Source organism: Lynx canadensis, chromosome B4 (assembly GCF_007474595.2).
Source record: "Lynx canadensis isolate LIC74 chromosome B4, mLynCan4.pri.v2, whole genome shotgun sequence".
In the NCBI taxonomy this organism is placed as follows: domain Eukaryota; kingdom Metazoa; phylum Chordata; class Mammalia; order Carnivora; family Felidae; genus Lynx; species Lynx canadensis.
In genome coordinates, this window is record NC_044309.1 from 24752629 (window position 1) to 24769443 (window position 16815).

Consider the following 16815-nt stretch of genomic DNA (forward strand, 5'->3'; position numbering starts at 1 on the left):
ATTTGGCTATTGTTGATAGTGCTGCTATAAACATCAGGGTACATATTCCCCTATGAATCACTACTCCTGTATCCTATGGATGAATTCTTAGCAGTATAATTGCTGGGTCATAGCGTAATTCTATTTTTAATTTTTTAAGGAACCTCCACACTGTTTCCACAGTAGCTACACCAGTTTGTATTCCCACCAACAGTGCAAGAGGGTTCCTGTTTCTCCACATCCTCACCAACATCTGTCGTTTTCTGAGTTGTTTATTTTAGCCACTCTGACCAGTGTGAGGTGGTATCTCAATGTGGTTTTGATTTGTAGTTCCCTGATGATGAGCGATGTTGAGCATCTTTTCATGTGTCTGTTGGCCATTTGGATGTCTTCTTTGGAAAACTGTCTATTCATGTCTTCTTCCCATTTCTTCACTGGATTATTTGTTTTTTCGATGTTGAGTTCTTTATAGATTTTTTTTTAGATTTATACAGATTTATTTAGACTAAATTATGGACTTTGGAATTTAATCTGTTAAAATCTGATAGTTTAAAATTTTTTTTAAATATTTATTTTTATTTTTTATTTTATTTTTTTTTATCAGTCTGTTCAGCCTTTATTTATTTGTTCATTTGTTTGTTAGATTCCACATGTTCTTTTTTCTTTTTTTTTTATATATGAAATTTATTGACAAATTGGTTTCCATAAATATTTATTTTTAATTTTATTTTTTAATTTTTAAAATTTACATCCAAATTACCATATAGTGAAACAATGACTTCAGGAGTAGATTCCTTAATGCCCCTTACCCATTGAGTCCATCCCCCCTCCCACAACCCCTTCCGTAACCCTCAGTTTGTTCTCCATATTTATAAGTCTCTTCTGTTTTGTCCCCCTCCCTGTTTTTATATTATTTTTGTTTCCCTTCCCTTATGTTCATGTTTTGTCTCTTAAAGTCCTCATATGAGTGAAGTCATATGATTTTTGTCTTTCCCTGACTAACTTCACTTAGCATAATACCCTCCAGTTCCATCCACGTAGTTGCAAATGGCAAGATTTCATTGTTTTTGATTGCTGAGTAATACTCCATTGTATATGTATACCACTTCTTCTTTATCCATTCATCCATCAATGGACATTTGGGCTTTTTCCATACTTTGGCAATTGTTGATAGTACTGCTATAGACATGGGGGTGCATGTTTACCTTCAAAACAGCACACCTGTATCCCATGGATAAATGCCTAGTAGTGCAATTGCTGGGTCGTAGGGTAGTTCTATTTTTAGTTTTTTGAGGAACCTCCATACTGTTTTCCAGAGTGGCTGCACCAGCTTGCATTGCCACCAGCAGTGCAAAAGAGATCCTCTTTCTCCACATCCTCGTTAACATCTGTTGTTGTCTGAGATGGCAACGTTAGCCATTCTGACAGGTGTAAGGTGGTATCTCATTGTGGTTTCGATTTGTATTTCCCTGATGATGAGTGATGTGGAGCATTTTTTCATGTGTTGGTTGGCCATCCTGATGTCTTCTTTGGAGAAGTGTCTATTCATGTCTTTTGCCCATTTCTTCACTGGATTATTTGTTTTTTGGGTGTTGAGTTTGATAAGTTCTTTGTAGATTTTGGATACTAACCCTTTATCTGATATGTCATTTGCAAATATCTTCTCCCATTCTGTCAGTTCCCTTTTAGTTTTGCTGATTGTTTCCTTCTCTGTGCAGAAGCTTTTTATTTTGATGAAGTCCCAGTAGTTCATTTTTGCTTCTGTTTCCCTTGCCTTCGGAGACGTGTTGAGTAAGAAGTTGATGCAGGCAAGATCAAGGAGGTTTTTGCCTGCTTTCTCCTCGAGGATTTTGATAGCTTCCTGTCTAACATTTATGTCTTTCATCTATGTTCAGTTTATTTTTGTGTATGGTATAAGAAAGTGGTCCAGGTTCATTCTTCTGCATGTCGCTGTCCAGTTTTCCTGGCACAACTTGCTGAAGAGACTGTCTTTATTCCGCTGGATAGTCTTTCCTGCTTTGTCAAAGATTAGTTGGCCATATGTTTGTGGGTCCATTTCTGGGTTCTCTATGCTGTTCCATTGATCTGAGTGTCTGTTCTTGTGCTAGTACCATACCGTCTTGATGATTACAGCTTTGTAGTATAGCTTGAAGTCTGGGATTGTGATGCCTCCTGCTTTGGTTTTCTTTTTCAAGATTGCTTTGGCTATTCGAGGTCTTTACTGGTTCCATACGGATTTTAGGATTATTTGTTCTAGCTCTGTGAAGAATGCTGGTGTTACTTTGATAGGGATTGCATTGAATATGTAGATTGCATTGGGTAGTATCAACATTTTAACAATATTTGTTCATCCTATCCAGGAGCATGGAATCTTTTTACATCTTTTTTGTGTCTTCTTCAATTTCTTTCTTAAGCTTTCTATAGTTTGCAGTGTATAGATTTTTCACCTCTTTGGTTAGATTTATTCCTAGGTATTTTATGTTTTTTTGTGCAACTGTAAGTGGGATCAATTCCTTGATTTCTCTATCACTTCATTGTTGGTGTATAGGAGTGCAACCGATTTCTGTGCATTGATTTTATATCCTGCCACTTTGCTGCATTCATGAATCAATTCTAGCAGTTTTTTGGTGGAATCTTTTGGGTTTTCCATATAGAGTATCATGTCATCTGTGAAGAGTGAAAGTTTGACCTCCTCCTGGCCAATTTGGATGCCTTTTATTTCTTTGTGTTGTCTGATTGCAGAGGATAAGACTTCCAATACTATGTTGAATAACAGTGGTGAGAGTGGACATCCCTGTCTTGTTCCTGACCTTAGGGGAAAAGCTCTCCGTTTTCCCCCATTGAGGATGATATTAGCGTTGGGTCGTTCATATATGGCTTTTATGATCTCAAGGTATGCTCCTTCTATCCCTACTTTCTTGAGGGTTTTTATCAAGAAAGGATGCTGTATTTTGTCAAATGCTTTCTCTGCATCTATTGAGAAGATCATATGGTTCTTGTCCTTTCTTTTATTGATGTGATGAATCACATTAGTTGTTTTGCAGATATTGAACCAGCCCTGCATCCCAGGTATAAATCCCACTTGATCGTGGTGAATAATTTTTTTAATGTATTGTTGGATCCGGTTGGCTAATATCTTGTTGAGGATTTTTGCATCCATGTTCATCTGGGAAGTTGGTCTAGAGTTCTCCTTTTTAGTGGGGTCTCTGGTTTTGGAAACAAGGTAATGCTGGCTTCATAGAAAGAGTTTGGAAGTTTTCCTTCCATTTCTATTTTTTGGAACAGCTTCAAGAGAACAGGTGTTAACTCTTCTTTAAATGTCTGGTAGAATTCCCCTGGAAAGCCATCTGGTCCTGGACTCCTGGTTTTTGGCAAATTTTTGATTACTAATTCTATTTCCTTACTGGTTATGGGTCTGTTCAAATTTTCTATTTCTTCCTGTCTCAGTTTTCGTAGTGTATATGTTTCTAGGAATTTGTCCATTTCTTCCAGATTACCCATTTTATTGGCATATAATTGCTCATAATATTCTCCTCCTCTTTCATTCTTGATTTGATTCATTTGGGTCCTTTCCTTTTTCGTTTTGATCAAGCTGGCTAGTGGTTTATCAATTTTGTTAATTCTTTCAAAGTACCACCTTCTGGTTTCATTGATCTGTTCTACTGTATTTTTTGGTTTTGATAGCATTAATTTCTGCTCTAAAGTTTATTATTTCCTGTCTTCTGCTGGTTTTGGGTTTTATTTGCTGTTGTTTTTTCCAGCTTCTTAAGGCGAAAGGTTAAGTTGTGTATCTGTGATCTTTCTTCCTTCTTTAGGAGGGCCTGGATTGCTATATACTTAACTCTTATGACCACCTTTGCTGCATCCCAGAGGATTTGGGTTGTGGTGTTCTCATTTTCATTGGCTTCCATATACTTTTTAATTTCCTCTTTAACTTCTTGGTTGGCCCATTCATTCTTTAGTAGGATGTTCTTCAGTCTCCAAGTATTTGTTACCTTTCCAATTTGTTTCTTGTGGTTGATTTCGAGTTTCATAGCGTTGTGGTCTGAAAGTATACAAGGTATGATCTCGATCTTTTTGTACTTACTTAGGGCTTATTTGTGTCCCAGTATATGGTCTATTCTGGAGAATGTTCCATGTGCACTGGAGAAGAATGTATATTCTGCTGCTTTAGGATGAAATGTTCCAAACATATCTGTTAAGTCCATCTTGTCCGGTGTGTCATTCAAAGCCATTGTTTCCTTGTTGATTTTTTTGATTAGATGATCTGTCCATTGTTGTGAGTGGGGTGTTGAAGTCTCCTACTATTATGGTATTACTATCAGTGAGTTACTTTATGTTTGTGATTAATTGATTTATATATTTGGGTGCTACCACATTTATACATAAATGTTTACAATTGTTAGGTGTTCTTGGTGGATAGACCCCTTGATTATGATATAATGTCCTTCTGCATCTCTTGATACAGTCTTTATTTTAAAGTCTAGATTGTCTGATATAATTATGGCCACTCCAGCTTTCTTTTGTTGACCATTAGCATGATAGATGGTTCTCCATCCCCTTATTTTCAGTCTGAAGGTGTCTTTAGGTCTAAACTGGGTCTCTTGTAAACAGCATATAGATGGATCTTGTTTTCTTATCCATTCTGTTACCCTATGTCTTTTGATTGGGGCATTGAGTCCATTGACATTTAGAGTAAGTACTGAAAGATACGAATTTATTGCCATTATGATGCTTTTAGAGTTGGAGTTTCTGGGGTGTTCTCTGGTCCTTTCTAATCTTTGTTGCTTTTGGTATTTATTTATTTATATATATATTTTTTTCATCTTTTCTCCCCTCAGAAAGTCCCCCTTAAAATTTCTTGCAGGGCTGGATTAGTGGTCACAAACTCCTTTAATTTTTGTCTGGGAAACTTTTTCTCTTTCCTTCTATTTTGAATGACAACCTTGCTGGATAAAGAATTCTTGGCTGCATATTTTTCTGGTTCAGCACACTGAATATATCCAGCCACTCCTTTCTGTCCTGCCAAGTTTCTGTGGATAGGTCTGATGCAAACCTGATCTGTCTTCCCTTGTAGGTTAAGGACTTTTTTCCCCTTGCTGCTTTCATGATTCTCTCCTTGCCTGAGTATTTTGTGAATTTGACTATGATATGCCTTGTTGAAGGTCGGTTTTTGTTGAATCTAATGCGGGTCCTCTGTGCTTCCTGGATTTTGATGTCAGTGTCTTTACCCAGGTTAGGAAAGTTTTCCACTCTGATTTGCTCACATAACCCTTCTACCCTTATTTCTCTCTCTTCTGCTTCTGGGACCCCTATGATTCTGATGTTCCTTTTTAATGAGTCACTGATTTCTCTAATTCTTAAATCATGCTCTTTTGCCTGAATCTCCCTCTTTTCTTCTGCTTCATTATTCTCTAGAAGTTTGTCCTCTGTATTGCTGATTCTCTGTACTGCCTCGTCCATCCTTGCCGCTGCTGCATCCATCTGTGATTGTAGCTCAGTTATAGCATTTTTAATTTCATTCTGGCTATTTTTTACTTCTTTTATCTCTGCAGAATGGGATTCTAATCTATTTTTGACTCCAGCTAGTATTCTTATTATTGTGATTCTAAATTCTGGTTCAGACATCTTGCTTGTATCTGTGTTGGTTAAATCCCTGGCTGTCATTTCTTCATGCTCTTTCTTTTGGGGTGAATTCCTTCGTTTTGTCATTTTGAAGGGAGAAAAGGAATTAATGAGATAGAAAAATTAAAAAATTAAAATTAAGGAATATTAAAATTAAAAATTAAACACACACACACACAGACACATACATATCAAATAGATGATGCTAGATCCTAGGTGTGTTTTGGTCTGGGTGTTGAAATTTGTTTGACAGATTAGAGAAAAAAGGGGGGGGGAAGAAATTGAGAATTTGAAAAAATGAATACACTGAAATAGACTAAAATGAGATGATGGGGGTAAAATAGAATTTGAAAAAATAAACACAAAAGTAAAGAATATAGTAGAAAAAATTAAAGACAAATATTTTTTAAACAAATTAAAAATAAATATTAATTTTTCCTTTTCTGTATTTAAGAAAAAGAAAAGAAATGAAAAAGAGAAAAAATTAAAAAAAAGAAAAGATGAAATCGTTTGAAAATATGAAAAGGTGAATACACTAGTAGACTAAAATAAATTGATGGAAGTAAAATAGAATTTGAAAAAATTTACCTAAAAGCAAAAAATATAGTAATAAAAATTAAATGAAAATATTTTTAATAGAAATTGAGAGTACAAGTGAAGTTTTTCTCTTTCTGCATTCAAGAAAAAGAAAATAAATGAAAAAGAGAAAAAAAAAGAAAGAAAAAAAGGAAATTGAAAATTTGAAAAGGTGAATACACTAGACTAAAATAAAATGATGGAAGTAAAGTAGAATTCGAAAAAATTTACACAAAAGTAAAAGATATAGTAATAAAAATTAAAGGAAAATATTTTTAATAAAAATTGAAAATCAAAATGAATTTTGTCTCTGTATTTAGGAAAAAGAAAAGAATTGTAAAAGAGAAAAAAAAAGAAAGAAAATTGAATAGATGAACCTAACAGATTGAAGAAGGACTGAAATTGCTTCGTTTTCCCCTAGAAGTCAGTCTAGCGCTTTATAGTCCATAAATTAAGCTGGCAGTAAGACTTGTGTTGTTGAAGAGCAAAGTTGGCCCAGGTGGGCGGGGCTCAATGTAACAGCTCTGCTCTCCACTAGATGGCACTGCTAGCCTACTGGGGTGGATTGTTGTGGTGCTCGTAGGTGCTTATGTGCACGTGAGGGAGCAGTGAAAATGGTGCCACCCAGCCACCCAGTCTGTTCTCCCAGATCAACAATCGTGCACTCATCCTCTGTCTTCAGCTCTCGTCCACTTCATGCTTTTTCACTCTCCCTGACCAGGCCCCAGGCAGTACCTCTCTCCCGAGTTTTGTCTCATGCGGCTGTTTTCCCTGGCCCCTTACTTCCGAAGGACTGTGGCTTTGACCCGTTCAGCCCCTCTGCGGGAGGGTCTCACTGAGCAATGGCTGAATGAGCAATGGCCGAATATCAGCTACACCCAGGAATGCACTCTGGACCCTGCTGCTGCCAGTGACCCGAGACTGTGGCAAGGTGCCAGCCCACCCCAGAAAAAGTTCATGAGACAATGTAGCAGCAGTGTTTCAGGGATTATGGAAAATCACAACACACATCTGGCACCAGGCTTCACCCTTAACGACCTTGCCCCAGCACCAGCGAATGTGGCCGCTTTCCAGGATCTGTTGGGACCAGATGGCTTCAACAGTCTCTACCAAACGTCCTTCCAGCAGTGGAACCGCATTGCCCCATGTGGCCCAAGAACCTCCTGGACCCCACTCTGTTCCTGGGAATTCACCCTTCCCACCAGAGCACCGCCAGGTATTGAGCTGCAGAGTTGCAGCCTTTGCACTCCCCTTGTTTACATTCTTTTTAAAAAAATTTTTTTTAATGTTTATTTATTTCTGAGACAGAAACAGAGCATGAGTGGGGGATGGGCAGAGAGAGAAGGAGACACAGAATCAGAAGCAGGTTCCAGGCTCTGAGTTGTCAGCACAGAGCCCGACGCGGGGCTCAAACTCACAAACCGTGAGATCATGACCTGAGCCGAAGTCAGTCGCTCAACCGACTGAGCCACCCAGGCGCCCCCCCTTATTAACATTCTCAATGGAATTTAAACCCTCTCCTTTCTCCCTTTTTAGTCCCTGCAGCGGTTCCCTACCTTTCACGGCTTCTTGGTCCCCAAGTTCACCTCTCTGCGCCACCTACCTGTTGAATTCTGTGGTTCAGGTTGTGCAGATTGTTGTGTTAACCCTCCAGTTTTCTAGGTGGGTAGGATGGTTTAATGTTGGTCTGGCTGTATTTCATGGACACAAGACACACAGAAAACTTCCATGCTGTTCTGCCATCTTGGCTCCTTCCTGCTTTTGTTGATTTTGATGGGAGTTCTCTGCCTCCTAGATCTAGATGTATGTTTCCTTCTCCAGATTAGGGAATTTTTCAAATATTATTCTTTGAAATAAAATTTATGCCCCTTTTCTCTCTTCTGGGGTTCCTATAATACAAATATTATTATGTTTGATGGAGTCACTGAGTTCCCTAAGTGTATTCTCATTTTGTGTAATTCTCCTTTCTCTTTTTCATTCAGCTTCATTGCTTTGTTACTTTGTCTTCTAGGTCATTAATTCTTTCCTTTGCTTCTTCTAGCCTTCTGTTCATTGCATCGTGTGTTTTTAATCTCATTTATTGCACTCATCATCTCTGATTTCTTTTTAACTCTTATCTCTGTGGTAAGGACCTCACTGATGTCTTTTATTCTTTTCTCAAGCCCAGTGAGTGTCCTTATGATTGTTGCTTTAAATTCTATCAGGCATTTTACTTTTGGCTATTTCATTTAGATCTCTGGCTGTGGCCTTATCTTGTTCTTTCATTTGGGATATATTCCTATCTTCTCATTTTGTCTAAGTCTCTGCCTTGTGTGTGTGTGTGTGTGTGTGTGTCAGAAAAGCCACTTATGTCTCCTCATGCCAGTCATAGCCTTATAAACAAGTCCTATATTGCCCAGGGCTGGTACTTCAGGGAGTGCCTTTAATGTGTTGTATGTACTCTGCTGTTGTGTTCTGGCTGCTCTATCCTTCAGGGAAGTCGTCTGCAGAGGCTCTCCTTGCCTGCTGTGGACAGTGTTTGGTACCTGGCCTGAATGTGGCAAGTTTTAACTAGGTGTGCTTTGTTCTGCTTGTGAAATGAGTCCTGTCACTACCTCCACTGGAAAAGAGGCCCTGCAAAACTCTCTTGTTGGGACATATGGTGTGGGCAGGTGTTTGTTCTCATCTTCTTGGGGAGAGGCCTGCTGCACTGAGACTGAGGCAAATGTGACTGAAAAGGGCAGCTCCACTGGGACACAGGGGGATGGTTCTTGGTGTGAGCAAGTTAGTAGTTAGTATAGGCACAGCGCTACTTCCCATAGGTGGCTCTGTCTTTATGCTGATGGTTGGGGGAGGGAAATGGCACCAGCTGGTACCTTTATCCCCAGAGAGGTGTCCCTGTGAATGCTGTCAGGGATACACTCTGAGAAAAGCGAGTAATCTCCTGTGTCCCAGGCACTCTTCAGATCGCTGTTTCCCTGCTGTCTGTCCCTGGGTTTTTTGCCTGCCTTCTTTCTAGGAGCAGAGTAGTGCCCTCTGGGTTCTATCCTAGCCAACCCCACTGACCTTTAAAACTTCAGGATGTAAGCTCCCCTAGTTGCAAGAATTCATGAAATTCAGCCCCTCTTGTTTCCCAAGCCAATGGCTATTGGGAAACCTTCTCCTTGTGTGTTCCCCTGTGTGCTCCTCTCTCTTGCCCTCTGTGACCATAGCTCCCTGCCCTCTGCAGCAACCAGGATCCATTTTTCTCCTAAAGCATGTCACCGTACTTCCTACGTTCTTTTTTTTTTTTTTAATTTTTTTTTTTTTTATTTTTGGGACAGAGAGAGACAGAGCATGAACGGGGGAGGGGCAGAGAGAGAGGGAGACACAGAATCGGAAACAGGCTCCAGGCTCTGAGCCATCAGCCCAGAGCCCGACGCGGGGCTCGAACTCACGGACCGCGAGATCGTGACCTGGCTGATGTCGGACGCTTAACCGACTGCGCCACCCAGGCGCCCCCCTACGTTCTTTGATGTAGCCTCTTCTCTGCCTTTAGTTGTGGAGTTTGTTCTGTCAGTCTTCAGGTCTATTTCTGGGGTATTCAGGATGATCTGATAGTTATCTAGTTGGGAGGAGGTGGGTGCAGGGTCCTCTGCCACCATCTTTTTTGACTACTCATCCATTTATTTACCACTGGGTAACAAACTATTATAGTGAAGTTGAATCTTGGTGTGTATATATACTTAACAGAAGGATGTTGACAGTATACTTTAAGTGTTATATTTATTAAGCAAAAATAAATTATTATTTATTTTTAGGGATCAGGTTGTTTCACATAACGTTGTATGTTTTATTTATACAAATTCTTTTAAGTTGCAAACCATCACATTTTTCATTAAAATTGAACAAGCTGTTAAAATTGCTATAGCATATCACACCTAAGCCCTCCAGTACAATTTTAAGCAAATATGTATTGTTGAGAAAGTACCAGAAGCAGTCGAGGCAGCAAGACTGTATTCCTAGTAAGGTAAACAAAAACCTCTGCCCTTTTCATTCCTCATTCCCTAAAGGAGTTACACTACCAAGTGAAGGAGTTTCTCAGCTACGGGTTTGAGGCCACAATTGCAACCTTAAATGACTGCTCGTGAGATTGCAGTTTTTGCAGGCAATCATGTCCAGCTAAATTACATTACAATAAAATTGTTATTTTAACACCAAACTGAATGATGGACTGAAATCTACATGTGAAAGAAAAGCTAGGCTTGAGGCTTGCTCCTCTCTTAAAGGAGTAGTGTTATTCTAGTTTTATTGACACATTAGTTTTCATAAAGTGCAGACACAAAATAAATAAGGTGAAAAAGGTCTTGAAGCTCTATATACAACTATGAGATTAAGTAAGTTACTGGTTATGTTCTTGATAGCCTTTTAACTCTGTGGAAGCTGTAATATACATTAAAAGCTCATTGATCCAAGTAACATAATGATTCTTTTTCCCCTTAGATCAGTCTACTATGAAGGAATATATAATTATGCTAGCTTATTCTATAAAACAAGATTAGATTAAAGACAAAATTTATGTGCTATAGGCTAAATCCAGATACAGTCAGGTGCTGAGCATTATTCCTGGCTTCAAAATAGGATGTATCTGTTTCACCATCTGGTTGGGGTATGAAAGGCATAGTTTGATGCTGCAGATTTTCCCAGTCCACATCACTGAAGAGAGGATGACATTTTAGCTCTTAGGGAAAAGATAAAACAAAACATAGTATTATGACACCATTGCCTAAGTAAGTACTGTTTTACAGGAATCAAGAGAAGGTCTCACATGTATCTTGCCCTTGTTTTGCTTCTCACGTATGTGTTTAATTTCTGTGCAACTACATACTTCACAGTGGCACATACTGTGTTATTTTGTATAACACCTGACGTATGACAGGTGCTTGGCCTGTATTTGTCAAATAGGCGAATGAAAGATTTTCCTTAAAAGAAGCCTATCATTCTCATGCCTCCATCTTCTCACATAATCCCTGCCTTGATGAGATAAGAGCTTGGCCTACTTCCTGTTCTGGGATACAGTTTCCACACCACTGATCTTCAGGATTAATGCCCACTTCTCATTCCAAGACAATGCTGCCGGTTTCTATCTCTGCAGTCCGTAGCACCATCTTTTGTCCTATGTAACTTTGCTAAGAACCCCATCCTCCACTACCTTACTTTCTTCCATATGCTCCATCCTTATCCTTCATGGTAATTTTAACACATACATTGATGACACTTGTGAAACATTCTCTTCATGGTTCTTTGACTTTGATTTCATCGACTTGTATCTCCATTGTACGCTTCTTTAGCAGTATGGGCACATCTGGAATCTCTACTGCTTCACTTACAAGATCTCAACTTTGTTCCTCTTTTGAACTACATTTCCAGTACCTGTCTTCTTTGCTAATTCCTTTTACCTACTAAAATGAAATTATGGTCTTTTGATCACACTTGTGATATTTAGTTGCTAGACACAACCTTCCCTCTCCTCAACCCTTCACTTTGTAAGACAACAATAAAGATGTTGGCAAAAAATTAAGTGACCAGGCACCCAAGCGGCTCAGTCAGTTAAGTGTCCGACTTTAGCTCAGGTCATGATCTCACAGTTTGTGGGTTCAAGCCCTGCATCAGGTTCTGTGCCAACAGCTCAGAGCCTGGAGCCTGCTTTGGATTCTGTGTCTCCCTGTCTTCCTGCCCCTCCCCAGCTTGTGCTCTCTCTCTCAAAAATGAATGAACATTAAAAAATATAAAAAAAAAAAAATCAAGTGACAATTAAGGCATTACTTCAAAAAAAAAAAAAAACAGCAACCAATTTAAGGAAAATACTGTGAGAACACCACACAGACAAGAAATAATTATGTGTCTATATTGGGAATGATGAGTTGGGAAATCAGTATGTCTACAAGTTGGTTTTTCCCTAAACTAAAAGATTGGTAGGAAAACAATAAAATAGCAAAAATAATTCACATTTAGAGAATTTGTCTCTCAATTGTTCAAAATAAATGCCTGAGCATGGATTACTTTAGAGTTACTTAGCAGTAACTCTTAAACTGTATCTGGATGTGACAGGATGCTTTATGGCTCTCTCATCAACTGAACTCACTAAGGAATTCTAAGCCAGTTTAAGATGAACTCAACAAACAGTTGTTGAAACAACTGTTTCTAATCAAAGACTACTCCTGTCATCTGCTTCACTATGTAAATTGTTCATTAAACAAACGAACAAAAATCTGAGGTCATTGGTGCTGAGGATGCTGTTCTTCTGTCTCCACTTATTTTCACTTACTTTGTCCTTTGGGAAGCAAAATTACCCCAGTTGAGAACTGTTCTAAAGTAATTTTCAGAACTGAGGTTTCAAATGTCTGCACCCTCAGTTTACATAGGATTTTTCTCAAATCTCACTCTTCACAGAGGTCTTTCTGACCACTCTATCTAGAAAATCTCTTGTCAACACTTTGTATCTACTCACTTGCTTTATTTTTCTTTCCAGGACTCACTGCTAGATGGCATTATGTCATGGCTGTATCTGTTTACTTTTTGTCTTTCCACTAGAGAGTAAGTTCTACAAGCACATGAATTTTAGTCTGGTTCATCCCTGGGTGCAGCATTGCCTGGCACCTGAAAGTCACTCTATAGGATTTGTGAAATAAGTGAATAAACTGTTGATCTTATTTGAGGGAGCACCTAGAAGCTGTTGCAAATGACATATTACCAAAGCTCGTTTTTCTAAATACCTTACATCACATGGAAATGCATCTGAGGACATAACTGAAGACATAACAAACATATATACTTTGTTACAAAAAAGATTTTAAGGCAGGTGACATTAAATCTAATTTGAATCTCAATTGAAGCCAATGGGTTTTTGGTTTCAAAATTGGAATTTAATAACCCCTGCACTGGAAAAAACCATTGAATGGGTCACAAATGTATCAATTTTTCTTATTGGAGACAACCTGGCACCTAATACATTTGCCAGTCAATAATGATATCAGAAATGAAGCAGTATGAAATTACAGAAGAGAATTTTGATAAAAAAATATTTTCTGTATTTGTTGATGATTAACTTTATCAGGCTTTAAAAAAATCCTAAGACATTGACAAGATTGTTTTAAGATAATTGTTTGAGATTAATAAAATTCAGTGAGTGGACATCCTAACCTAATGCATTGAATTTTAATGTAGAACAAGGATCAATATATCAATGTATATCTAGCAGGCAAAAATAAACTGAAGACATTTTTTAAACCCAGTTAGCAGTCAGATTATTTGTAGTGTTGTACTAGAACTTGATATCATTACTACCATTCACCTGAAACAAATCAAGGCTAAGAGTTTATTAACATAAGACCTTACCTTTCATTCCAGCTCTCTTTGTATTATCAATAGTTAGAAGTATTTCTACTGCATTTTGAGCATTATCAGATAACTTTTCTTCACCTTCAGGCCATGGGATATCTACAAATACAAATAGCTTGTTGATCATTGTTCAAATAATACAGAGATAAATGCGTCTACCTTAACAGAAACAGAATCACCTCTTTTCAGAATATTCTGGAATACTTGTTGTGGTGTTTCATCATTGAAAGGAGGAATTCCTGTTAGAAATTCAAACAAGCAAACTCCAAGTGCCCACCAGTCTACTGCAGGACCTGGAATTTAGGAGGGATTAGTTGAACTTGCAAGCATTTAGTACAAATGTTTCATCAACTAAAACATCAATACATGGATATTTGGAAGAAATCAAGGCATTCATTTCCCTAAGGCTTTCTTCTAGCTTCATAAGGTGCAAAAACTCAAATTACTTTCATTTCAGTAACATGGCAATTACTTTACTTCTCTGTTTTCTAGGAAGTTTAGATTAGCAATTAACACAGCTCATTAAAGAAAAGTTAAATAAAGCTATCTTTTCTCACTAATAACTTCTGATATTCTGAATACTTAACATGTTCTAAATCTAAAGATTACTCTCAAAAATAGAGTACTTGTCAATTTCAAATTGGGGGACAATAACATTTAGATGATTCTGTACTCCACTTACTTCACATGGGGGTGAGATGAAGTAGCAACATTTATACTAATTGGAGGACAGCCTGGTTAACAAGGGAAAGCCTTCGTGTTTTAATGTAACCTTACTCCTTTGAAGAACGTAGAGGAACAAATTAGTTTAACAAAAAGTATTCACTTAAACTATGGCTTGCAGTGGTAATTAGGAAATAAGGTTTAATAAATAGGTAAAGCTGATTTCTAAATGAGATCTTTACTGGAAGCATCATTCATATACAAAGATTTTTTTTTTTAATTTTATTTTTTATTTTTTTAAATTTACATCCAAATTAGTTATCATATAGTGCAACAATGATTTCAGGAGTAGATTCTTTAGTGCCCCTTACCCATTTAGCTTATCCCCCCTCCACAACCCCTCCAGCAACCCTCAGTTTGTTCTCCATATTTACGAGTCTCTTCTGTTTTGTCCCCCTCCCTGTTTTTACATTATTTTATATACAAAGATGTTTAAATGATTATTATAAATATGACTTTATAATCTGGTTTATACTTTTGTTTAGTCCTCTCTATGAAAAAGTGTTTCCTAAGCAAAGGTTAATTTCAGTCAAGAAATGACTATCTTCAATATAAATTTAAAATAGGAATTCTAATCTAGTACTAAATTTGCTTGGAAATTGCTCTTTAAATCCATTTCTCAAAATTCATTATTATGGTTAAGCAACTGCCACCATCCCATTTTCAAACAAGTAGGAAAGCACTGGGGAATCTGCCATTAGGAAAATAATTACATGCATTTAGAGTGCCTTTTTATTGCAAGCCACATAATCCTGTCTTCCCTAAGGAAAAAGTGATGAGAACCATCTATAGGCTTCCATTTCTATAATAACACTATAAAAACATACAAACCACCTCAGTTAGTAGCTCTTTTAAGCACCGCTGAAAAAGAATTATTCCAACAGATAGACACTATAACCAAATGACAGAAAAGTAGGGGAGAAGTCAGGGGAAAAAACATATGTTTTCATTATTTTACTTAGGTTAGAAATTAGAACCCTTTTCCCAGCTCAGCCAAAATGTACTCATGTCAAAAACATACATGATTTCTCCATGGATATGTCACACATACCCATATATTTGAGTCAAAGTCTAATAAGATCACATATTATGATAGATATAGCAATTATAATATATACTGCTAGCCAGAGAAATAGAACAAACTTGTTTTACGCTATTGGTTTTCTAATTCGAAACCCACATCTGTAATTTGTACATTTGATATGGTTATACCTTTTTGTTTTCTAATAATAATGGAATTAAATAGTTAAGAAAATTCATGCCCTTTTGGAGGTGCTAATTTTCATATTTTTTATGAAGCCTATTTCCTGGGTGCAATAAGAAAGTCTGCATCTTCACACTCCGCTACTTTTACAAGTTACTTTAAAAATGCATCATGCCTATATTTGCTTTCACAGAGAAGAGCAGTCTCTCTGGATGTCTTACTGCTCAGAAGACAGAATGCAGTTTATTTTTATATTTACTAAATGAGGTGAAAGAAAAAAAAATTTTCTCTGCAATGTGATCTAGTTACACTTTGACTGTTCAGTTTAATTTGCTTTGCCATATTACTTTACAGAGAAGTTCACTCACCAGAAGTCTGAAATCCTGCACCAAAGAAAAGAGTAATTAGGTACACTGTATTAAAACTGAGTTCATTCTCACATCATTCATTGGACTAGATATAAGTATTGTGCCAGATACAAGGGACACAAAGATGAATAAGAAAGATAACTTTTCCCAAGAAGAAAACCTACTCTGGGGAGAGACGAAAATAGATAAATTTGACACGATGTTAAGAGACATGAAACAAAAATATGCACAAGAAGCTATGGGAAACTCAGCCAGGAGTTCCAAAGTCCTTGGTGGAAGGAGAAGACCATGGAGGACATCAGAGGAGTCTTAGCTGTCCTCAGCACGATGTTTAGAAACAGAGAGGTCAATATAAGAAACAGAATTGCTGTAGTGACTGCTCGTGGGGCCTGCGATTTGGGAAAGAGATATAGTCATTTTTTTTTTAATTATAAATTGCTTTGTATTATTTGCTATTTTAAAAACTGTGGACCAAATTACCTTTATAGGAAATGAAAATCTTAAAATCTATCACTAGATAGCTGAGGTAACTAGATCCTCCCACTAAAACAGTGGCAGGATCCTATAAAGCAAACCTTTCAATTTGAAGCTTACCTTCATACCAGATCCTAGATAGAGAAAATGCAGATTACAGGAAATGAGCTGGCAAACCTGTGACTTAGCAATACGGGCACTGTACAAAGTCAGTTAAATGCCCAGAGGAACTTAGTTGCTCTGGCCAGTAATGGGGAATACGGAAGGTCTCTCCTTTCAGCATCACAGAGATTGTTAACAGTGTTAGTTGAGTGCTAACCCAGGAATCCTTCTGGAGTGCTATGTAGAAGGAAAACACAGACTCAAGTGTTAAGAAATTTTCATAAGCTTTTGCAGTGGAGACAAATATAATAACATAGGTAAAATGACATAAGCTGACATTAAACAGTGTATAAAAAAGTGATATAAAAGTGAACAGCTACTTCCCCATAACTGACCAAGGATGCT

The 16815-nt window shown here is 37.5% G+C and overlaps 2 protein-coding genes across 5 annotated transcripts in view; one reads left to right on the forward strand and one right to left on the reverse strand.

The window, feature by feature from the left end:
• ACBD5 (acyl-CoA binding domain containing 5) overlaps positions 1–16815 on the forward strand; it is a 71727-nt gene that overhangs the window by 52736 nt on the left and 2176 nt on the right. The gene's annotated exons all lie outside the window — the stretch shown is intronic.
• Positions 9812–16815, reverse strand: part of MASTL (microtubule associated serine/threonine kinase like) — a 35948-nt gene continuing 28944 nt past the window's right edge. The window contains exons 10-12 of the mRNA XM_030321149.1: positions 13719–13832; positions 13537–13638; positions 9812–10879 (exon numbers count right to left, since the gene is read on the reverse strand). Coding sequence (XP_030177009.1) covers positions 10722–10879; positions 13537–13638; positions 13719–13832 — 374 coding nt within the window. The 3' untranslated portion in view covers positions 9812–10721. The remainder of the gene's footprint in view (positions 10880–13536; positions 13639–13718; positions 13833–16815) is intronic.